Genomic DNA, 24,839 nt, shown 5'->3' with positions numbered 1-24,839 from the left:
GAGTCCATAAATCATTTCAGATGGTCTGCATTATTGATTGAATCAAAGAGTGATTAGCTTTGTTGGCATTGGTCGCTCCTTTACCCTGCATGCCTCTTTTACAGCTCATGCGATGGGTCATTAGTGAGATCTACATTCTGTGGAAAGTTTGCAACACAGAAAAGGACATGCCTGTCTCCACGGAAGCAGTTTCCAACCATTGGAAACCCTGGGAACATATCTTTTCCCTGTGTAAAGCAGTGAAGGGTCACATGTCCCTCTATAATGCCTATGGAAAGTATGTCATTAAACTCTACTGGATGGTAAGTTCAGGTTTAGTATGGGCACCATTATGCTGTATTGAGTTCTTGAATTGTATACCATTGGGGTGATGTTATAAACTTTTTTAAAGTTGATTTTTTTATTTGCAAGGGGCAGTGTACAGTGCATTTACAAAGAAATGCTTATGTCAGTGTCTAAAAAGTGTTGATAATGTTGATTCACAAATACACAAATTGCTTTCACTAATCAAATAGTATAAATTTACAGTATATTGTATCAATGGCAACTAGTTACTGTATTTTCACAGTAACTTTCACTGTGACTTCACAGTGAACACCAGGGCCATTAAATTATGTGTTGAAGAATCACAGTGATTATCTTTGTCTGCATAACAGTAATCTCTTGAATATTTACAGTTGTAGAAGTGTGCTGTCCACAGTAATATGCTGCCGCTTAGGTTTCCAGCATGCACTCTGCCATGAATAAATTATGTGGTTGCATTTTTACTATTTGCTGGTTTATTTTGCTGTTGTGGCTGCTGTTTTTGTTAACACTTTCAGTTACCTGTTTTGTAATGTTATCTAAAATTTAGATTTTGAAATTACTGTTAAAATGTATGAAATTCTGGCAGTTTTTTACACAAGTTCTTTTCAAATATGCCACAAATAGCATGTGTAAACAGCATGTCGGGCAGAAAGGAGTGATTAGGAGCCATTCAACACCTGTTAAATGCCCACATTCTCCTGCTAGAGGGACACTGTGTCCTTTAAACAGTGATTAAGTGAAAACACAATGCTTATCAGGGATCTGAGGGAGTCAGTGGAACCATGACTGTCTTACAACTCTATCCTCTGGACGTGATAAACAATAATTTACCTTAGCTGCTAAATGAACACGTTGACCTGCACAGTGGTAATAGTGATTTGTTTGACAGGTGATATCAAAGAATAGTAAAGAAACACACTATCTAAAGCACAAGAGCATTTAAGATAAGGCCTTTGTGCTGGTCAGTAGTTCTGGCAAAGAATTTGTCTCAATAGCCCAACTATTTTGCTGAGCCATAATGTTTAAGTTACTTTGTTGCCCACTGTTTGTAACTCATTCTTTAATAAAACTCTACTATTAGAGTTAATAATGTTAAGCACTGCAGTATTTACTCTACTTATTTTACTGTGTACAAAATACACAGTAATTGACTGTATAGAGGCACTTGGGGGCCCCAGCTATATCTCGGCAACAGAATATCACAGAGACATTAGGATAGACTCTATGACTTGTGGCAGTATACATAACTCGAGTGTTTCATCAGCAAGCATCACTCTACCCACCTAACCTTAAATGTAATCTATTTTAGAGCACTGTGTCAGTAATGTAACTACACTTTTTATGTACTTACAGTTTACATTTACTGAAGTGCCATCTCCTTTTCTCTTTTTCAGGGAAGTTGGAGGAAGATTACTGTTGATGACATGTTACCATTTGACAAGGATAATAACCTGCTACTTCCTGCTACTACAAACCAATCAGAGCTTTGGCCCATGTTGTTGGCTAAAGGCATACTAAAGGTGGCCAGTACTGAGTGAGTATTTTCTGACAACATTTTGACCTTATCTAGACATCTAAGTGATCTCATCACTCAGCAATTCAGTTTTAGGGGTGGAAGACTCCTCCTCATTGTCCTCAGTCTCTAATACCTATCTACTGTAATTTACAACAAAAATGTGTTTATTAAAGGGAGTATAGTTATAGTATAGTATAGTTATCTACAGTAAGTGCATGCTAAATGAACTGGATGTGTTTAAGTTGTCAAAGGTCACAGTGTAAATGTATAATTTAGCATAGGAAATGAGAAGTCTTTTAAACAATTATGGTTAAAAAAAAAAAAAACATTACAGGAAACAAAAAGTAAGTAGTAAAGAATAGTAAAGAGCCCTGGGAGGAGGGGCTTTTTCCCAATAAACACACATGCTGTACACATTTAATGGATATATTTATTACTGCCAAGCGTTGGCGTTGAAGTGATCACAGCAGTCTTTTACCTGAAGCCAGTTTGAAGTGTGCTTGTGCTTGTGTGTGGTACTTTAAAGTGGAGGTAATAATGATCGAATCGCTCTTTGTGTGAAGATAAACAGTGAAATTGTGCTGTTAATTAATAGCTGCCAGACTGGTTGAATACAGCATCCCATAAGGCACAATTAGAGCATCAACCATCTGGTTTCTTTAGAGAAAGAGAGCAAGAGGTCACACAAACACATACACATACAGATCAACATCTGAAACAGACACATAGTGGAACTGAGTATGCATATTGATGCTGTCCTTGTTGAGAGGAGGCCCATAAAAAAAATAAAAATAATTGCAAGTATTGCTGATTTGTAGGATTAACCCCCATCTACTTATCTTATATGGCTGTCAACCAATCAAGTAAAGAGATGTAACTGGGATGTTTTTGTGTTCTCTCTTCAGTATTTCAGTCTCAGGCTCTGGGAGAGAGTTGGGAGAGTTTACAGTCATTCACTGTCTCACTGGCTGGATAGCAGAGATCATTCCTTTAAAGTGAGCATCGTCTCTTTTACCTGTCTGTAAATGGTATATCCTGAAAGGCAATGTGCATTTCTGTTCCTTTACAATTTCGCCATTACAATAGCAGCACATTTTTCATATTTATGAAATGTATGTAATTAAGTGGTGTCTTACAAGACTTGTTCTTTTATGAGAGCTTGTAGTCAAAGCTGAAGTGTTATATCTGCACCACTAATAACACCAAACAAAAAATAACAATCACCATTTTGCTAAAACACTTCCCTCACTTGCCATTGGTCGAACATACAGATAGTCCAGTCCCAACCGCATGCCATTGGTTTTGCCAATGTTGGTATGTCAGGCTGGTTTGGGATGCTCAAACATACACGATGCTTCAATATCGCCACAGTCACAGTGTTTTCTTTTTTGGGAAAACCAACCTAATTATGGCTTACTCATAGTGCACTGCACTTATTTAACATTGAAAATCACACACACATCACCCTTAACTTTTAAAGTTATTATGTTTAGTATTTAGTTTCTGCTCTATTCTTATTAGAAATCTCTCAGTTGCAGGTCCGTTCTGTCCGCCTATTGCTCTGTCTTTATTTCTGTGGTATATCTGTGCTAACATGCTTTACTCAGCTGTACTCTCCGGTCCACAGAATGTCCTTCTTTTCCTGACTCTGTGCACAGATGCCACCCTTATTAGCAGAAATTAAGCATTGACACTATGCTGTTGTTCTATGAACAAATGGTGTGTCTTTTTCTGTTATTCTGCCTTTATTGAGTTACTGCAGGAATGTTGTTTTGAAGAAAGCATGTAATTTTGAATCTCTCTCTCTGTAGTCAAGTCATTTTTATTTGTATAGTGCCTTTCACAACACACATCATTTCAAAGCAGCTTTACAGAAAATCATGCATTAACAGAAAATGAAACCGTAATATCTATAAAGTCTTAGAGTCATCATTGTGTAGTTTGATTAAATATGATTATGAAGTGTGTATAAAAATAAGTAATTAAATAATAATTGTATTTAGCAACCACTGAGCAAGCCGAAGGCGACTGTGGCAAGGAACACAAAACTCCATAAGATGTTGGTTAATAGAGAAAAATAACCTTGGGAGAAACCAGGCTCACTGTAGGGGCCAGTTTCCCTCTGGCTAACAGCATGAATATAATGCCAATATTACTTATTTATGTGCAGTGCAAGTCATAGTTTAAAATTATTAAACTAAGTAAGTGTTAAGGGCCAGTGTTTAAACAAAGATTTTGTAAGAACTGTAAGATTAATGACTAATGTCTTTGATGACAGAAGTGCAGATGTTTGCAGAAGTTCATATAGATGCATTGTCCTTTGTTAGTTGGCTGATGAAGGCTTTTGTTGGCAATTTATTGATAGTCTATGTATTCCATTTTAAGAGTTGCTCCATCATTAGACCATGGTGATGCAGGCCGAGATCAGTGAGGTGCTTCACAGTTCAACCGACCGGTAATTTCGGTGAGGTCTGTCATAAGTCCAAGGTTCAGGCAATGGCATATGAAGTATTTGGCATATGGAGTTAGCATCAGTTCATCCTCTAAGGTCCATCGTAATAGACTGAAGTGATGTCTGGCTGGCACCAGCTGCATTTTGTCATCATCACTCAGAAACACGTAGCAGTGGAGTCCGATACCAAGCAGGAATGGAGCTGGATCCATCCGGTTCTGGTGACCTCAGGATAGGAGTCCCGAGGTTGAGACATGGAAACAAATAGAATAATATTAGCATAGATGCCATTACATTTTTTGCAGAGTTATAGATCATGATCAATGTTTCAGGTTCCGGCAGACCTAACTAAAGCAGCCTAATTGTGTGGCGAAGAATAAATTAGGTGTCTTTAGTCTAGACTTAAACTCAGTGAGTGTGTCTGCATCCCAAACAGTGTTAGGTAGACTATTCCATAGTTTAGGAGCCAAATAGGAAAAGGATCTACCTCCTTTTGTGTATTTTGATATTCTAGGAACTATTAACAGGCCAGAGTTTTGCGATCGTAATGAACATGATGGAATATAGCGTGGCAGAAGGTCACTTAAGTACTGTGGAGTAGAGGCCTGCACGGGATGGACATTTCAGTCCCGCTCCCGTGAGATTTTGTCCCGCTCCCGCAAAAAATATATCTTATCTTCTGCCGCTCCTGCCCGCAACTTTCACATTTTGTCCCGCTTCCGCCCGCAAAAGCCCACAGGTAAAGGTATGCGTGGATTTGCTTCTGCCTGCTCCTCTGATATCAGACATTTTTTTAAAAAGCAAACACAAACACCAAAGACTTCATCAGCTGAAAAAGAGGATGAAGCATCAGTAAAAATTTCCTCAGGCTTGAGGCAACTGCAGTCTGCACCTGAATGTTCATCTGACCCAGGTAGACTACTCAGGTTTAGTCCATAGCAGTTATTTAGGCTGAAGACAGTACCAACTGCAAAGATTTAAAACTACAGCTAACTTCGTGAATGAATTAAGTTATATGTATTGTATTTTTTAATGTCTTCTGTTAAAGTAGCTCTTTTAACATAGGATGATAGCTGATATTATCAATAATGTTCTCAGTTAAATATAACTATAGGTCTGCTCATCTGCAATGTGCTAACATTGACAAAAGCAACTTAGTTAAGTCAAGTTTATAAGTCAAGCTCCAGGTGCTGTTTTGGATATTTCTTTTAAACTGAAATAATAATTGAAAGAGAATTGGAATGTGTTTGTGAGCTTATTTGTAGTACATTAAGATTACATAAATGTATGTATTTATATTAAACGTTGTATTTTGAAGATCAAAATAAGGTTTGTATTAAGTGAGGTCACACATTAAATACTATGTACTTACATTAAAATTTCTGTCTCCAATGTCTTAAATATGGAGCGCGCCAGAAAGAGTTACGAATGAGTGACCGTCCTTGCACCTGTTAAATTTTTTTTTTTTTTTTTTTTAGTTGTTGTTGGTGCTCTTGTGTAATAGATGAATAACAATTAATTTATTTTTAGATATTTTATTTTTAGATATTTCTATTTTGCGTGAGTCCCACGAATAATTTTATTCTCCCGCAACCTGCACACATGAATGTCTTTCTGCCCGCATTCACCAGGCAAAACTTGTCCCACGCCGCACACTGTTGCGTCAGGTCCCGCGGTGTGCAGGCCTCTACTGTAGAGACCATTCAAAGCTTTGTATGTAGTTAACAGAATTTTAAAATTAATACGAAATTTAACAGGTAGCCAAGGCAGTCATGAACGCATGAATTCGTTTTTCAGCATCAGCAACAGAGAGCATGTGTCGTAACTTAGCAATATTTCTTAGGTAGAAGAATGCTGTTCTACAAACATTGGAAATTAGATTTTTAAATGACATATTGGTATTGAATATAAAACCCAATATGTAAAAAATAACAGTTCTTCGCTGTTGAAGAGGATGTAACAGTACATCCATCGAGAGACAAATTATATTTAAGCGGCTTATTTTTAGAGGTTTTTGGTCCAATAACTAGTACTTCTGTATTGTCGGAATTGAGTTGAAGGAAATTTCTGGCCATCCAATCTTTGATTTCATTGATACACTCTGCTAATTTGGAGAATTGTGAAATTTCATTGTGTTTCGAAGAAATAAAAGTTGGGTATCGTCGGCATAACAGTGGAAACTTATTCCATGATTCCTGATAATATCTCCCAGGGGAAGCATATATAAGGAGAAAAGCAGAGGCCCTAAAACTGATCCCTGTGGCACGCCATACTTTTGTTTGATTTGACAATTCCTTGTTTACACAGACAAAGTGGTAGCGGTCTGCTAAATAGGACCTAAACCATGCTAATGCAAGTCCACTCATGCCAACATAATTCTCTTGCCTATTCAAGAGAATATCGTGATCTATCATGTCGTAGGCAGCACTAAGATCTAAAAGCACTAGAAGAGAAATGTAGCCGCGATCAGATGATAAGAGAAAGTCATTAGTAACTCTGATAAGTGAGGTCTCTGTACTGTGGTGTGGCCTAAATCCTGACTGAAATTGTTCATATATACTATTTCTCTGTAGAAATGAACATAATTGGGAGGACACTACATTTTTTAGTATTTTTGACATAAACGGGAGATTTGAAACCGTCTATAATTAGCCAATTCTCCAGGATCAAGTTGTGGCTTCTTAATTTGATAACTGCCATTTTAAAGTTTCTTGGGACAGGTTCTAAGGATAGCGAGGAGTTAGTAATATTAAGAAGAGGTTCTGAGATTACAGGGAATACCTCTTTTAAGAGTTAGTTGGTTTTGGATCTAACATACATGTTGTGGCTTTTGATGTTTTGCTAAGTTTTGTTAGCTCTTCTTGACCTATGACAGCGAAGGATTGAAGTTGCACATGAGGAAAATTATGAGACACTGTTTTCTGAGGTACTGTGGCAGATGATTGCATAATTCCAATTTTATTTCTGATTATTTCAATTTTATCAGTAAAGAAAGTCATGTAGTCATTACTATTGTGCTGCGGCAGAATATCTGGTTCAGTTGAGGCTTTATTCCTAACCAGTTTAGACACAGTACTGAATAAACACCTAGAATTGTTGTGGTTGTTTTCTATGAGTTTGCTAAAATATGCTGACCTAGCAGCTTTTTGTCCCTGTCCGTAGCTACAGACATTATCCTTCCAGGCACCACGAAATACCTCTAATTTTGTATTCTTCCACTTGTGCTCCATTTTCTGAGCTGCTCTCTTGAGCGCATGAGTGTGATCATTGTACCATGGTGTGGGACTTAAAAAAAAAAAAACATTTAATCAAAGTTGGGTGACACTATCAAGAGTGCTAGAGAAGACTGTATTTATATTTTCTGTTATTTCATCAAGTTCTTATAGATTTCGGGGCTTACTGAGTGTGTGAGATAGATCTGGAAGATTATTAGTGAAGCTGTCTTTTGTGGTCAAAAGAATTGTTCTACCTGAACGATAGCGTGGTGTAGATTGTGTAACATTAGCTGATCGCAGCATACAGGAGATGAGGTAATGATCTGAGATGTCATTGCTCTGTGGTAGAATTTCTGTAGTATCAACATCAACTCCATATGACAGAATTAAATCTAGCATATGATTATGGCAAGCGAGTTGAGAATATCAACAAATGCTAATCCCAATGTGTCATTTTCATTATCTATGTGAATGTTGAAGTCACCAACAATTAAAGCTCTATCTACAGTAACTACTAGATACAATTTGCTAATTCACCAAGGAAATCAGAATAAGGCCCGGGTGATCTATATACTGTAGCAAGGGCAAAAGATGGCAGAGATTTTTTTATTTATATCTGATGGTGTTACATTAAGCATTATAAGTACTTAAACTTATATCCTGTCCTCTTGAGTAACACCAAAAACATCACGGTAAATTGTAGCAACACCTCCTCCTCGACCCTTCAGACGAGGCTCATTTTTATAACAATAACCTGGGGGAGTTGATTTATTTAAACCAATATATTCATCCGGCTTAAGCCAGGTTTCAGTCAAACAGAGCACATCCAAACTAAGATCTGTAATAATTTCATTTACAATTAGTGATTTGGTATAAAGAGATCTAATGTTTAGTAGTCCTATCTTTATATGATGTTTATCTTAAATTTATTTTTTATTTTTTTTCAAGTTTGACCTTAATACATTTTTTTCTAAATGATTTAGTGAGGGGTTTGTGTTAGGTAGTTCGGGGAACAGACACAGCCTTTATATTATATCTAATTGATACAGTCTCTTTGTGTTGTAGTTTATGTGACCTTTGTGATGTCTCAAGGCAGCTAGCAGATGTTCGGATTAGCCAGTTTGTCTGCTTCCTGACCTGGGCCCCAGTTAGTCAAATCTTATCACTATTAAGACTATGAGCCAAATTACTAGAGAGGAGAGCGGCACCTTCCCTGGAGGGATGGAGTCCATCTCTCTTTAGCAGGTCAGGTCTACCCCAAAAACTCTTCCAATTTTCTATAAATCCTAAACTATTCTCCGGACACCACTCAGACATCCAGCTGTTCAGTGACACTAATCTACTATAAACCTTATCACCACGACGAGCAGGGAGGGGGCCAGAGCATGTTACAGTGTCTGACATCATTTTTGCAAGTTCACACACCTCTTTAACATTATCTCTAGTAATCTCCAACTGGTGAAGCCGGACATCGTACGGCACTTTTGATCTGATGTCAGATGCTCTGGCACCCGAAATCCATTTAATGATGGTGGCTGGAGTCTCTATTTCTACATTCCTTACAATAGAATCACCAATTATTAAGGCTCTTTCAACATGATTCTCAGTGGGTGCATCACTGAGTGGACAGAATCGATTGGAATCCCTAACAGGAACGGAAGAGTCGCTTTGCTGAGCGAGAATGCCGCTGAGACATCCCCCAAACGCCCTGCTGTGGGGGCTCTTCAGCCGGAACCAAAATGTGTGTGTTGCTTGCTGTACTACCAGCATCTGAAAATGTATCTATAGGCTTCTCTTTCTCACTGACCTCCACTAGCGTTCGGATGCGGGTCTCTAACTCATTAAACTTCTTCGTCAGCCTGACTAATTTCTTACATTTGTCACATGTGAATCCCTTGCTGCTGAAGGAAGAAGCTATAGTAATCATGTGGCATGTAATGCAGGAAGCAATAATATGAGTGGATGCCATGACTTACCGCAATTTTTTGTAGTTGTTGGTTGGTCCTGAGCGGCGAGGTTTTGAGATCGATGTTAATCCCTCACGCAATTGTTTGTTGTTATAGTTGTTCTTGATAAGTTGTGCTTTGAGATCGATGCAATAATCCTTGTAACACAGAGGAGAAAACGGGTGCGCGCTGTAAAATGCACGCAGTTTAATCATGATAAGAGAATAATGTGGGGGAAAACCTGATGCGTGCTGAAAAATGGCAGATATTAAAGATTAAAAACTGAAAACAGATAGATTAAAAAAGCTAGCAAGCTACAAACACAGACTCGAGCTAGGCGCCAGCAGCTGTAGTTTGTTATCACTTCCTCAGCATAACTCTCATATCTGCTCTGTTTTGGGAAACACGCTGCGGTGTCTTGTAATTTACGCTTTGATGGGTTTCTGTGTTTCAGAGGCTCCTCTGAGACCTCAACAGTGTACACATTCAGAGAGTGTCCGCTTGTATTTTTGAGAATAAATTGATGTGAGATAAGCACACACATTGTTCGGTCACATATTCTACTGTACAGTAGACTTGAGTGCTAACTGGGAAAGATTGTGTAATTTTTCCCCCCCCAGATTGGGCCTGTGTGTGTGTGTGTGTGTGTGTGTAACAAAGTGGGACTGTAGGATCTCCTGAGGTCAATTACTCAATGTTGCAGCCCTGCAGGATCTGAGAGTTGTATCTCACTTCAACAGCTTACATGCTTGCCAGAACATCAGAGAGCAGTCCAAGAACTCCATGCAGCACCAAGTGGCAAAACTGTTTATCAACAACTCTTTAGCAAGAAATTGCAAAATATGGACAAGCAGATGACTGAAAAGTAATTTAAAGGAGTGCTGAATAATTTTTCTTCCTTAAAAATGTTTTACACATTTCACTCACATAACAGATGAATCGAGGCTCGTTGTGAATAGCACATTTCTTAAAATCATCAGTAATTTAAAGCTTTTACGTGATACTGCATCCATGCTAGGTGTCCAAAAGGACTGACAAATTGGCCAGGGCAACATAAACAAAAATTGGCACACCTTTACAAGATTATCAGGGATATATTTTGAAAGTTAAAAACTCACTTTGAAAATAAGGGAGTTAGTGTGTTTCGGCTGTTTGTATCTCTTTTTATTTTTTTTAATTTTTTTTCATTTGTTTTCAAACTTTAGAGATCACATGTACTGGTTAATTGAGCATTCCACAGCTTTTCTCTAATTGCTGTTCATCGATTGATGCAAAGTGCAGAGAATTTGTTTGTTCAGCCTTATTAGTTTCATCCATTGATCCTGCAACTTGCCATTAAATTGATACAGGTTTTTTGTTATTTCATGCTTAAATAGGCTTTAATCAAATGAGATTATCAGATAAGTTCACAGCAAAACCCTAATTAATTAATGGAGATCACAACATTAGGAGATGCCTCTAATCTGCAATGTATTATGCCATTCCTAGATCCTGGTATACTGGGAAAATTTGGGAATTTCTAAGGGGCAACATTGCTCAATTCCAATTGGAGGAAGAGAGCTCAGAGGAGAAGACCACGACTGCTGACCTCACGACTGTCACGGATTCTAATGTGGATGAGATCAAGTGCGAATCCCCCACAGCTCCAAAGAGTAAAGGTACTGGCACACCCACGCATAGAAACAGATTGCAGTCATTTATGCATTAGCAGTATGCGATATGTCTGGTTTGAAGACTGAGAGAGTAAATGAGAGTATCCTTATGAATAGATGCCTGCTGTGCACATATCTTTTTTCTTGAGTCCTCTAATGGAACTTTAAGTGGTCTGAGTGTTTTAGAATTCAAAGTAACTTAAATTTGGTGGTGTCAAGTTTTGAGGCTTCTATTTGAGCCTGTTACATTACCTTAAAACTCTATATCACTTGATATAGAGGCTAATGAAAAAGATAATTATAGTGTAGGTGTTTTTATTTTTATTTTCAACTTACAAGATTTGCATTGTAATTGGTGCCTTTCAAAGAAACAAGCCAGTAGTGTAGAGGTTATCTGCTCCTTAAAGCATTATATTTGAGCCAGCATTCCTAGATTTCACTCTCTTGAAAGCCTGTTGGCAAGCCTCTGTCCACTGGACCGGATCTGGTGCCCCTTTATTAGTGAGATTAGTCATGGGGCTGGTGACATCAGAGAAACTAGGCACAAACCTTGGGTAGTAGCCAGCCAGCCCCAAAAACTGTCTCACCTCCTTTTTGGTCTTGGGCCGTGGTCAGACCGCTGTCACTGCAGTCTTATCAACTTGGGGCCATACCTGCCCATGACCCAAGTGGAAGCCCAGATACCGTACTTCCACCTGTCCAATTGAGCACTTTTTCGGGTTCGCCGTGAGCCCCGCCTGCTTCAGCGACCTCAGGACCGCCTCTCCAGCCATCGCGTCACACAACACACACTGAGATTTCGGTTTACAGGACCCATCCACACATAATGCTTTTAAATACACTTTTAAACCTCGGCCAATTGTTCCCAAAATCAGTGGATGGATGAGGCGGGAATTAACCGCTGCCTCGACTCTATGCTTTTTCCCCTGGAATTGAATAATGGCGGTCACTACTGGATACTCGTGAACATCACCATGCAAACACCTCACCATCACCTTGTGTTTCGCACCAAAAGCCCCATCATGAACCAAGCCGTGGTGAATCGAGGTTTGATTACAGCCAGAATCCACCAGAGCTTGGTATGTGAACCGCTTAATTCTTACCGGTACATGGTACATCCCTGCTCGATCGGGGGTGGTCTGTGACGAGTCGGAGACCTGGACCCATGTCCCCACCTCCATCACCAGACACCGGTCTTGGGTGTGTCCAGGTTCCCCGCAACTCCAGCAGGACAGCCGACTTCAGCTTTGAGTAGTCCAGGTAGTCCTCAGCGGATAGTTGTTGTGCCGTGAGCTGGACCTCCCCGGTAAGCAACGGCAGTAGGTGGAGGGCCCATTGTGTTCGTGGTCAGTCGGAGGCGGTGGCCGACTGTTCGAACAGGCTCACAAACGCCCCATCTTCTTGAGCACAAGGTGCGGCTTCATCGCTGCTTCCGGGGCCGTGGAGGAGGATCCGCCTGGAGCTAACCAGCTCTGCAAGGCCTGCTGATCCTCAGCCTGTGCTTGAAGGTGTTCCTAGAAGCGCCGTGAGGAGAGCTTGGTGGTGAGTCTCCTGGATGCTAGCCAAGGCACGGATGACTTCGCCCAGCGGTGAGGTGTACATGGCAGCCAGTCTTCTTCCCAATTCCCGGGTTTCGGCACCAGTGTAGAGGTTCTAAGAGTGGGAGGCAAGAAGGAAGCGGGAGCAGACACAGGACCACGTTCCCATCTCCACAGTAAAGTCTCAAAAACATGAATAGCCAACACTCCTGGAAACATAATAAACAATTTGTTAAAAAAAAATCTGACTTTCTATAGCCTGGTGTTATTTAAAATTGCACAACTTAGTCCTGCTTTTTTAGGAAAACTGTTTGCTCTAGATTTTTTCTTTCTTTCTTTCTTTTCTTTTTTTTTTTTTTTGCATGTTTATTAGGTACTACTAGTTACAAATCAAAAAAGGAAATGGAAATTGCAGACAGCAGTCACACTTAGGCTCAGGAGGTTAAAGAAAGTGCCTAAGATTGTGACAGTTGCAGAGGGAAAAATTACGTGAACTCTTGGACTGACCTGGATTTTTTGCATAAATTGGTCATAAAATTGGATCTGATCTTTAACTTAGATCTTAGACAAGCCTATAGTTTAGCACAGTCTGCTTAAGCAGGTAACATACAAACAATGATATGTTTTCATGGCTTTATTGAACATACCGTGTAAACATTCACAGTGCGGGGGGGGGTTTGTGAACCCTTTCATTTACATTAATAACTGGTTGGATGTCCATTAGCTGCAATAACCTCCACTAAACATGTCCTGTTATAGTCAGTCCTGCACAATGGTCAGGATACATTTAGCACCATTCCATTTAAAAAAAAAAAATCTTTTTCAGTTTAGGAATAATTTTGGGATGTCTGGTATAAATCACTCTCTTGAGGTCACACCAAAGCATCTCAATCGGCTTGAGGCCAGGTCTCTGACTGAGTAGCTCCAGAAGGTGTATTTTCTTCTGTTGAAGCCGATCGGCAAACTGCACTGTAAAATGCTCTGTTTTTCTTTATCAGAGTCTGCTAAGAGGAAAAGTAAAGATGGTGACAAAGATAAAAAGTCCTTTCAGCCCAGTACAGCTATTCATCCAACTGAAAGTGTGTTAGCAATCTCTGCGTGTTTTGCGTGTGCATATATTTTTATATACAGTGTAGTTCTTTTCTCACCATACATTATTCACTCTAAAAAATGCAGTTGAGATATGAATATTTCATCCTCATACGGAAACACTCTATATTCTCTCTGAAAACACATAATTCCTAGCTTACCTGGCATTGCGCTCTCAGTGCCTCTGTAATGTTGAGATGGTGCTCTCTTTAGCTGAGCATTATGGGTAAAATGACACAGATGAATCAGTCTTGACATGACTTGCTGGCCGCTTGTCTTCAGCTAGCACCCTCTCCGATCTTCATGCATCGCTTCTTCTGCCGGTTCATGTATTATGGAGTCAGTGCCACAGCATTCAGTGCCAGATGTGTATCATCAGCATGAATAAATAAAACAACTAGCCCCCTTTCTCTCTTCTGATAGTAAGTGTGAGTGAGTGAATGTATGAATGTGATTGTGTGTGCATAACCATATTTGTGTTTGCACTGAAAGGAGTGTGCAGCATTTGTGTGTGTAGGTGTGTGTTAGACTGTAAACAGAGTGCCACTGTTTTTCACTCAGGTAGTGATCTGAATTGAATTATCTGGCTTAGCCTCTGGCAACCACTGTCAGTTCTGTCACTGTGCATATTATGCCTGAAATATGCAAGGATAAGGAGGTGTAATTTTCAGTATACATATAAACACTATTTCTGACAGGTCTATGGACACTAATAATTTGATGAGTCTATTGAGGGTAATTGTTTGCTGTTCAGTTAGACTATTTTGGGTAATTGATTCTGAAAGCAAATGGATCAGATTACTGTATACTCTCTTTTTTCTCCTTCACAAACATTCTCTATCTACTTAATTTGCTCTATGCTCTTATCTATAGGGTCCTATAATCCATATAATGAAACCATCCGCTCTTTCTTCCTCTCGGTTCCTCTGGGTGCTTGATACTAATTAATGGGTTGAAAATTATAACATGCTTTGACATATATCACTTTGGCGCCACGGCCTAGATCTTCATTGCCTAAAGCGGTTTCTCTCTTATTGAAACACACACACATGATCACTGTTCATTCTATTTATAGTATTCAGGCATTTATAATGTATTGTGTTTCTGAAGTAGAGGAGCAAATGGCGATGTTCTGTTTGGGGTCTCAAGGAAATTTAAACAGCTTGAAAAATAAAATTCATGACTTTGGTAATCTTATGAGAACTGATTATAAATAAAATTTCAACTTGATATCAGACTTCAACCGACCTCCATAAAAATGAAACATTAGAAATGTTACATCTTTAGGGTCTCAGAGAGCCAAGATAAAAAGCATGAATAAATGCAATACAGGCTAAGATTCTCTGACTGATGTACACTCTGTAGAGATACACTCCTGACAATTGTTTATTTTGATTTCTTTTATTGTATTCAGGGTTCCCACTGTCATGGAAAACCTGCAAAATTCTGTTTTTCAAGTCTGGAAAGGTTATGGAAATAAACAAAATCTTAAAAGTCATGGACATTTCCAGAGTGAAAATATATTTTTCTAGTTCTGCTCTGCTCTAAAATATTTCTGTAGCAAATCCTTTAATTCCAGGGAGTGAGGAAGCTGGAGACAGCGTACTTCATTCCAATAAGACAGTCTTTATTTAACAAAAAAACCTAGCTTTTCAGCGGAACCCTTCCCAAATCACACACACAGCTTAAAGCTTGGCTCTCTCTCTCATCTGCTGCTGTCTCCACCCCTTTTATCTCCGTGTCACAGCTCAATGGGAATACAAACAGGTGTTAGCACAGGTGTAAAACCTTAACCTCTCAGCTTTCCGGACTTCACTCTCCACAGACCGGCGCATGATCACACCCCTGCCTCCACAGCTTCATCAGCTAAATATTGCTCTCTGTTTGAGCTTGTGTTGATTAGAGCTTGCTTGCCAGCCATATTGATGTTTGAGTTTTGAATGAATCCCTTTGAGTTGGTATATTTCAGTTAATTGGTCGAAAAAGTTAACAAATCGATCTAAATGAATGATTAGCGAATCAGCCTGAATCAAAATTACTTTTACAAATTCCAGAAATCACAAACAACTGAGTAATGGAAAGTCATGGAAATTTATTGGTCAAAAAGGTGAGAACCCTGTGAATTATATTTTTTTATTGGATTGTTCTACATTGTCTTTTAAATGACATGAGGCGAAGGCCCGAATTTAGTTACATTCATTAACTACTTCAAGTTATTGTGACAGCCAGCAACTGCACAAGTTGAGCCTGAACTCATTGTACTCCAACTAACAATTAAAAGGGTTGCTGTTCTCCATCTGGATTGCTTCATTCATCCATTCATCCATTCATCCATTTATCCATCCATCATTCATCCATCCATCCGTTCGTCCATCCATCCATTTATCCAACCATTCATCCACTTATCCAACCATCAGTCCATTAATTTATTCATCCATTCATCCATCCATCCATCCATTCATCCATCCTTTCATCCATCTGGTCATCCATCCATACATCCATACATCCATCCATCCAAAAATGCATGCCTACTTAGTGATAAAAGAGAGGTATGAAGGTTCAATATTATCTGCCTACTGGATTAAACTGGGTTTTAAAAGGTTATTTTATTTACACATACTTCATTTGGGCCTCTGGGACCCCGAACATAAAATTGTTGATCTCCACAGAACATGAGGGTTAACTTTATAATTTCCCACACCAGCTGAGTGTGGCCCCTCTCTCCCTCTCTCTTTTTATTTTGGCCCAGCGCTTGATTGTGTAATGGGCAGGGCACTGATGGCCTGATAAGAGATCAGAGATGGCCTTGGGAGATGGATCAAACACTGATAACACACTTCCTCTACACTGGAAGCGCTACAGTATTTGAATTAGGAAAATAGGGCTTGACAGATTACAGTGCCTTCTCCGCTGTAATTGCCTTTGTCTTTGAAACTCAGGCCTTGATCTATCTACTCGCTCTCTTCTCCTCTTATTCTAAAGAAGCTGAGCTCCATTCATTTCGTTGGGCTTTAAGTATTAAAGAGATGGAAGCCTGACAATGGAAAAAAGTTTGATTTTGAGGGTCTGCAAAAATCTTTATACATATAAATTAGTAATGACAAATCTTTCATCTATACTTCTTTTAGCCTTTTTCACATATGTGCACACTCTCACTTTCTCTTTCTTCTTTCTGATTTAGCCACTGGTCTTACTCCTACTCCTCAGATGGTAGTTTGTGCCAGTTACCAGCCCTTGCACCTGCTGGAGAAAAGGACCTCTGTGCTTACTAAGATGGTACTCCTCATATTTTTCTGTTTCAGCTCTCTGTACTGTTTACCATATCATATTAGATGCATTAAAGTATGTTAGAACACACAGTATACAACACTACATTTCATAAGCAGATACAGTGCCATTCAACTTGTGAAACTGTTTAATAAAAATTTTTACAAATGATATTGTGATCATAATGATTTGAGTGAAAAGTAGAATTAAATCATTAAAGGAATTGTCAAAAAGAAATCCTGTCATCATTTACCCACCCTCATGTTGTTCCGAACCAGTATGAATTTCTTTCTTACTTGGGACACAAAAGGAGATGTTAGGCAGTATGTTCAGTCTCTGTCACCATTAATTTTCATTAAATTTTTTTGTCCATACAATGAAAGTGAATGGTGAAAAAGACTAAAGATACTGCCTAACATTTCCTTTTGTGTTAAGAATGTCTTGGTATTTAATATGTCCCCCTTTTGCTTTAATGACAGCATGCATCTGTGCCTTAATGGAAGCAAAGAAATCTGACCTTTTGTGCAAAGGAGTTACTGTCAATGTCACAAAGAGTGCAGAATCTAAAATATTTCTTAAATAATCCCAGATGTTCAATGTATACTCACCATATAATTGCTTCACATAAGTGGCCATACTGTCAAAAAATCTATAAAAAAATCAATCTCTAAAAAGCTAGTGTCTAACAGCAAATGGAAAAAGAATGGGGTCACATACGATATACCACACAGCAGTATGAATTCTTGCTCATTTGATTTATTAATCATATACCCACCCATCTCATTTGATATTATGCCTCCACCAAGCGAACTTACAGTACCTAAAGCTCATTAATGTGAAAACCTGCCCCAAACGGTACTCTCCCTCCTTCTATCACACACTCGAGCAATATTTGGCTTCATTTGGATTAGCGCTGGCTGTCTAATCCGTTATTAAATCTCTTTTCTTTGATCTATTATCGTGGTGGGTGGTGGATTTTCCAGGCTGATTCTTCTGAGAGTTTGAGGCAGGTTGGTCTCTCTCAGCTGTATAGTCACCCTGTGTTGCTCACCCGTACTCGAGATTGTCCCCTGGTGGCCCCTCCTAAGCCGCCGCCAGTCCCTAACTGGAAGCTGGTACGCCCCCGCAAGCAGACTAACATTACAGATGAACCCAAGGGTAGGCCATATGTGTTTTTCTGTGTATACATGTTTTAAATGCTCATGTAAATATTATGATGAATGTCTCTGGTTGGTTCAAATAAATGTTTTTGCTCTTTAGAAACTCCCATTCAGAAGCCAGAGCAGTTAATTGAGGTTTCCAGTCCCTTTATCAACTTCAGACTCATGACTATGGCTGCACATGAAATGTAAGCTGTGTGTGTGTGTGTGTGTGTGTGTGCCTGCATGTGAGTGCATGTGTACTGTATTTGTGTGCATTTCTTTATGCCTGGTGGTAATTAGTGAGTACTTTCCTTTTCCATGTCAATCAATCAATATAACACAATGCAACAAAATATCTCAGAACTATCAATGAGCAAGCCTGCATCTAATGGAAATGTTTTGGTGATCTGTGATATTATAACTTGCCAATGGCTTGCCTGCTATCCAACACATTTCTTGACTGTTTGGTGCTAGAATATGAGCTTTGTTTTATTTTCACGTAGTTTTTCTTTAGCTGCATGAGTGAGTACATTAGCACAGCGGGCGCTAAAAGCAGTAATTGGGTGTGGGAGAGTCAGACAGACAAGCCAGTATTTAGTCATACTTAGGTACTTTTAGACTGTTAAGAGTGCATGATATTTGTGTGATATTAGTGGTTTTCTTTCATGTTTTTTTAGGGATAGATCAACACAGTGGTTATTGGAGATAAGCGTGTCGTTAAATACTGCATTTGTGTGTTTTTTAGGGAGCAGGGTGGTGTAAGGAGGCGTGGCTATAGCTCTAATCTGACTTCCTTCTCTGAAATGGATGATGGCGAAGATGACCACACTCAAAATGATATTATCCAGAACAGCCTCAATACACTGGATGCCACGGAAACCAGTCAGGTATGCCAGAAGGAAAGAGATAAAAAACTGATATTTTATAACTGTAATGAAATAAACTGTAACTGAGATTATAAATGTAAAAGACTTTGCAAAATTGCCCAATGGATACAATTTACAAAACATCTGCTCAACATACAGAACAGAGGATTTTTCATTAAATTAGTAATTATTTGGTATGATACAATATACTACATGGGCAGGCATGAATACAATCAGTTTTCTCTTACAGTCAAACTTGCTGTTGTTTTTTCTGAGATCATCTAACTTTAATCCAACTTTAGGCAAAGACTTGAAATGGCTAATCAAATGTAGGGGCTCATTCCACTCCCTAGTTCCATACGACACAATAATTCTGGCTCTACAAAGGGTCTATATTAAAACATGTAGCTGGCATTTATAAACAACATCACTGTATAACACGCCATGACCGAAATCCTTTTGATATAATTTTTTGGTTTCATGCATCTTCGTTGTAGCTGTAAAAAAGTACAGTGTTATGAAATATGCATTTGACTGAAGACTACCTGAAAATCAAAAGCAGTTGTGTTAAAGCAGGGTAGGAATTTGCTCAACTGGTAGGGTGCTAGCAACTCCAAGGTCAGGGGTTTGATTCCAAGGGAACATACAAGCTGATAGAATGTATACCTTGAATGTAATGAAATCATTTTAAAATTAAGTGTCTTCCAAATGCTTAATTAAAAATAGTGGGGCTTAGCGTTTATGTAGAATCTTTTGTACTGCTGATGCACAGTAGCCTATTCTGCTGTGTGGTAGTGTGTTTCAGTTTATATTATCTGTAAGAGGATGTGCATCAAAATGTTCTGCTCTCTGGCTGTTAGGCGGCTGGTGTCCAGGAGGCCGAGAGAGGCTATGACTTTCTCAAACGCCTCTCTCTTTTCCGCTCCAGTGTCACTCGACTTGTTTCCCTAATCATGAGAGATGGAGAGAGAATGGTGAAACATGCTTTCCTGGTTATATAAAAGGACAGGTCATGTCCTCGGAATGATATAAAAAGTAGCACAATTAGCCTGTCAGTCATCGGGGGTTCAGAGCAGATTGGACAGAGACAAATACTGGCTGAGCTTCTGTATAGTTTGTGGTGTGTGTGGTTGTGTGATGTAACATGATTGGTGCCACTAAAAAAAGGTTTAGCCTTAAATCCAGTGGCTAACAGATCATGAGACATAGGTAGTCAGGGCAGCTGATGTGGTTTAGACTGAGTTAGTGATAATGTTGTAAGTTGAATTCGGCATGATTAAAAGCACTCGCAAGTGTTTGGAATGCACTCGGTTGTGATTACTGCCACCACATTAACAAATAGCACTTTGTACTGCTGGAGATCTCTTCTCCTCTCATCTTTTTAATCTCTTCTCATCTGGTCTCACCTCATCTTTTCTTGTCTCTACTCATTCTGTCTCTTCATGTCTCTTCTCTTATCATTTTGTCTGGTCTGGTTCTTCTCTTCTCTTCTCTTCTCTTCTCTTCTCTTCTCTTCTCTTCTCTTCTCTTCTTTAATCTCTTCTCATCTGGTCTCATCTTGTTTTTTCTTGTCTGGTCTCTTCTCTTCTCTACTCTTCTCATATTTTTAATCGCTTCTCATATAGTCTTGTCTTTTCTGGTCTCTACTAATTTTGTCTCATCTCCTCTCATCTAGTCTCTACTCATCTTGTTTTTGTCTAGTCTTGTCTCATCTTGTATCGTCTCATCTCGTCTTTTTAGATCTCTTCTCACCTGGTCTTATCTTGTCTCTTTTCATCTCATCTCGTCTTTTTAATCTCTTCTTGTCTGGTCTCATCTGTTTTTTTCTTGTCTCTACTCATTCTGTCTCTTCTCGTCTTGACTCTTCTTGTCTGGTCTGGTCTATTCTAGTGTAGTCTAGGCTCTACTCATCTTTTTTTGTCTGGTCTTTTATCTTCTCTTTTCATCTCATCTTTTGTCAGGTCTGGTTTTTATCTTTTCTTGTCTTTTTAATCTCTTCTCGTCTGGTCTCATCTTGTCTTTTCTTGTCTCTACTCATTTGGTCTCTTCTAGTCTCGTCTCTTCTCTTCTAGTTTCTACTCATCTTTTTTTGTCTAGCCTTGTCTCATCTCGTACATCTTGTCTCGTCTTTTCTGATCTCTTCTCATCTGTTCTGGTCTCTCGTCTCTTCTCATCTTGTCTGTATTTTTATTCTTTTTTTTCTTGTCTCTGCTCATCCTTTCTTTTCTTGTCTCATCTCATCTTGTCTTCTCATCTCTGCTCCTCTTGTTTCTTTTCATCTTGTGTGGTTTCATCTTGCCTTGTATTTTCTCATTTTGTCTTGTCTAGTCTCTATTCATCTCTTGTCTAGTCTAGTCTAGGGCCCGACCGATGTGGAATTTTTGAGACGATACCGATTTTAGAGAGGGAAAATTCACCGATTGCCGATATGGTGGCCGATATATTTAATTTTTGAGCTGGAATGAAAACAGACCTTTTCTATGTGGATTTTTCACTGATTTTGCACCGATATGACTATGCAAAGGTACTCAGAAGGCTGCTTTCTTAAACAAATATTTTTATCAAAGAATATTTTACATTCATTTTATACATTGTCAACAAATTCTAGAAATGAACACTGAGAAAAAAAAGAATAAATAAAAATAAAACAAATAGCTAAATAAACATCAGTACTGTTTAGTATCAGTCAAATGCTGACCATAAAAATAAAGAATAATTGAAAATAAAATAAATAGCTCAATAAACATCAGTGTTACTGTTTAGTATCAGTCAAAGGCTGACCATTTAAATAAATAATAAATAAACATAAAATAAATAGCTAAATAAACATCAGTACTGTTTAGTATCAGTCAAATGCTGACTATATTAATACTGCCGAGACAAGATAAACAGATAAGCAGCGGTGTTACACTGTATTTTGCTATACAAGTTAAGGGGAAACTTTCAATGGTGGAAAACCAGACTTTTAAATATTACATTTTATAAATGCAACGACTGGAATTGTTCGGTTGAAGGGGGTACCAAACAATCCTGAACAAAACAGTTTGGTGAATACATGCTTCCACTCAGCTGACAACAATGAAAGTAGCTACGTGATTAGCTAGTTAGCTATAAGCTCGTTGTCACGGAGCATAAAAGACGGACGTTGTTTATTTTACTTTCCAGCATTGTGTCTCACCAACTAGGTAATAACATAGCATGAAATCAACACTCATCAGACACAATCCACCACCGCACCGTTGTCTGTTGAGCTGCAAAAAGATGCTCAGATGTTTACCTTTCAATCTGCTACATACTGCACTGACAAACTATAGCTGGCTAACAGCAAACAGACATGAGTGACATGGTTGTCAGGGACAAGGTCAACGTTATATTAGTTATATTGAAAAGGGAAGATGATGGGGTCATTGTTTAAGTTTCCAGTATGTATTTCACAAACTAGTTAACTTACCGAGACACAGCTGAACTCCGCACCGCTTAACTCCGCCCTGTCTGCAGAGCCACAGTCAGCTCAGCTCTGTAAACAGTGAAGTCTGAGCGCGCTCTGCTGGACAAACTACGCTATGACACCAATTCTAAAGCATTGTTTTCTGCATTATATGTTCTGAAAAAAAGTTTTCATATCGGCGCATATCGGTAAAATATACGCCGATGCCGATATATCGGTGAAAGGCTAATATCGGCCGACCGATATATCGATAACTCTTGTCTGGTCTCATGTCTTCTCGTCTTGTCTCTTGTCTTGTCTTTTTTAGTCTTTCCTTGACTCTTCTCATCTAGTCTGGTATCACCTTGTCTTATCTTTTCTCATCTCTGCTCATCTTTTCTCTTCTCATCTGGTCTCATCTGGTCTCATCTTTTCTTGTCTTTGCTCTTCTTGTCTCCTCTTGTCTTGTCTGGTCTCATCTTGTCTCGTCTTTTCTTGTCTCTTCTTGTCTAGTCTCTACTGATCTCTTGTACAGTCTCATCTCATCTCCTCTTTTTCTCCTTCTCTTCTCTTCTCTTCTCTTCTCTTCTGTTCTCTTCTCTTCTCTTCTCTTCTCTTCTGTTCTCTTCTCTTCTCTTCTCTTCTCTTCTCTTCTGCCCATCCCACTCACTCTTCTGCCCTCTGTTCATCTATTCCTCTCTCCCCCTTCTCCTAACCTCAGATCTGTGAGTCACAGACTATCTCTGAATCACTGGCGCTGTCATTCGATGTGGCATAGATAGAACCCCTAATTGTCCTCCACATTTAAATTGCACAGTTGGACAACTCCTCAGGCTTTAAAAGGCTTTATAAGTGACACAAGGTTGGGTTCAATTATGGGAAAAAAGTGCATTTGAGAAGTTTCTAAGGCCTTAAGATGGATTGTTTCCATGGAACCACACTGGGTTACTTAAAGGGTATAGTCTAACCATCCAAAAAAAGAACATTTAAATAGTGTTACAAAGAGTTGTCTCAATTAGCGGGTAAAGAGTGACATGCTAATCAAAGCCGTGTCTCCTAATCCTGTCACCAGCCAAGCACCCTTACTGTTTATGGCACTCACTCTCCTGTGAGCAGTTAATTGAAGGTCTGGTGTGAGTCCAGATGTCAGATAAGAGGATTTCTCATTGGGTTCTGGAAGCCAAACAGGCTCAACACACATTGACTGGATAAATGTGGATGTCCTCTGTCTCCACTATTTTCCTTTGCCCTCCTCTGCCGCGTCTCTCCCAGCTTACCCTGTGCACTTTATATTCCCCCATTTTCCCCCAGGTAACAGCAGAGGACAAGAAAAAGGACGACAGCATCGCCAGCGGTAAGACATGTCTACATAAGCAACAGTATTACGGCACAGTCCATTCTGTCACTTAAAAACTTGTTCAATGTCATTATTAGCTTATGTCTTCTCTTAAATTTGACATTATTTATTATGTAATATAAGTTAGCATCAGATAAACTATTTAGTACCAGCAGACTGGGAAACAAGTACAATAAACTGAGTAATTATTCACCAAGTGTATTGCTTTTCTCAATTAATGTTTTTTTTTTTTTTTTGGTGGTGGTGGGGGGAGCTTGGGAAAGCTTTTTTTCATTTTCAGTTGAGTGCTTTTGTAACAATGTGAAATACAAATGAAACTGAAGTGAAAAGAATGAATTTGTAAAGAAAGACGATAATTCTCCTCACTTATCTCCCTCTAGTCATTGTTTAGCCACCAGAGTAGTGAGGCTAATAGCTGCTGTAATGATATGATAGCTGGCTGAGTTGTCTGCTTGCACAATCACACTTTTTAATTTATCCCTTTCTATCTCCATCCAATCCATCTTCTTTTCATCAGCACAAACACAGATGCACGTACACAGAAAACGCCATCATCTCTGCATGTGATCATGATCGTATACTCGCCCCTCATCACGATAGACCAATTATGTGCTTTCCCAGAGAGCACAGTGTGTTGCTTAGTAACACCTGGTGATAAGTAAATGGAATGGGCCCAGTGGTGGCTTTGCTATGGCATCTTAATTCCCATGGTCTAATACGTCAGCTCAACACACATGAGTGTAATCAATTAAAACTGCAATATATAACATTTCAGACGTTGAATTATCCCAAAAATTGCCCTAATGAATTGAGAGACAGATGAAAGAGCATTTATAAATTAAATACATGAATATGGTGTTATTTATGAGCTTAATGAGCTTCACTGATTGATACTACTGAGTTAATCGTGGTACCCTCATGAGAAGTCATTTTGGCATTTTTAAATGACTCGCATTTCATTTTGAAGAGATGTACGATTAGGTCCTGTACAGTGCTGTGTAGTGAGTAATTTCTGCACCACCAAATGGAATTGCTGAAATAAACATTGTTTTGAAACAGCTTTTCC

At 39.0% G+C, this 24,839-nt stretch overlaps 1 protein-coding gene across 1 annotated transcript in view; it reads left to right on the top strand.

Moving 5' to 3' along the window:
- adgb (androglobin) overlaps positions 1-24,839 on the top strand; it is a 52,332-nt gene that overhangs the window by 3,199 nt on the left and 24,294 nt on the right. The window contains exons 5-13 of the mRNA XM_051725212.1: positions 105-302; positions 1,701-1,840; positions 2,728-2,817; positions 10,924-11,093; positions 16,896-16,990; positions 17,965-18,139; positions 18,242-18,329; positions 18,869-19,010; positions 23,728-23,770. Coding sequence (XP_051581172.1) covers positions 105-302; positions 1,701-1,840; positions 2,728-2,817; positions 10,924-11,093; positions 16,896-16,990; positions 17,965-18,139; positions 18,242-18,329; positions 18,869-19,010; positions 23,728-23,770 — 1,141 coding nt within the window. The remainder of the gene's footprint in view (positions 1-104; positions 303-1,700; positions 1,841-2,727; positions 2,818-10,923; positions 11,094-16,895; positions 16,991-17,964; positions 18,140-18,241; positions 18,330-18,868; positions 19,011-23,727; positions 23,771-24,839) is intronic.

Source organism: Myxocyprinus asiaticus, chromosome 19 (assembly GCF_019703515.2).
Source record: "Myxocyprinus asiaticus isolate MX2 ecotype Aquarium Trade chromosome 19, UBuf_Myxa_2, whole genome shotgun sequence".
NCBI lineage: Eukaryota > Metazoa > Chordata > Actinopteri > Cypriniformes > Catostomidae > Myxocyprinus > Myxocyprinus asiaticus.
Note: the sequence above shows the minus strand (reverse complement) of the source record. Positions and strands in the feature narration are given on the sequence as shown.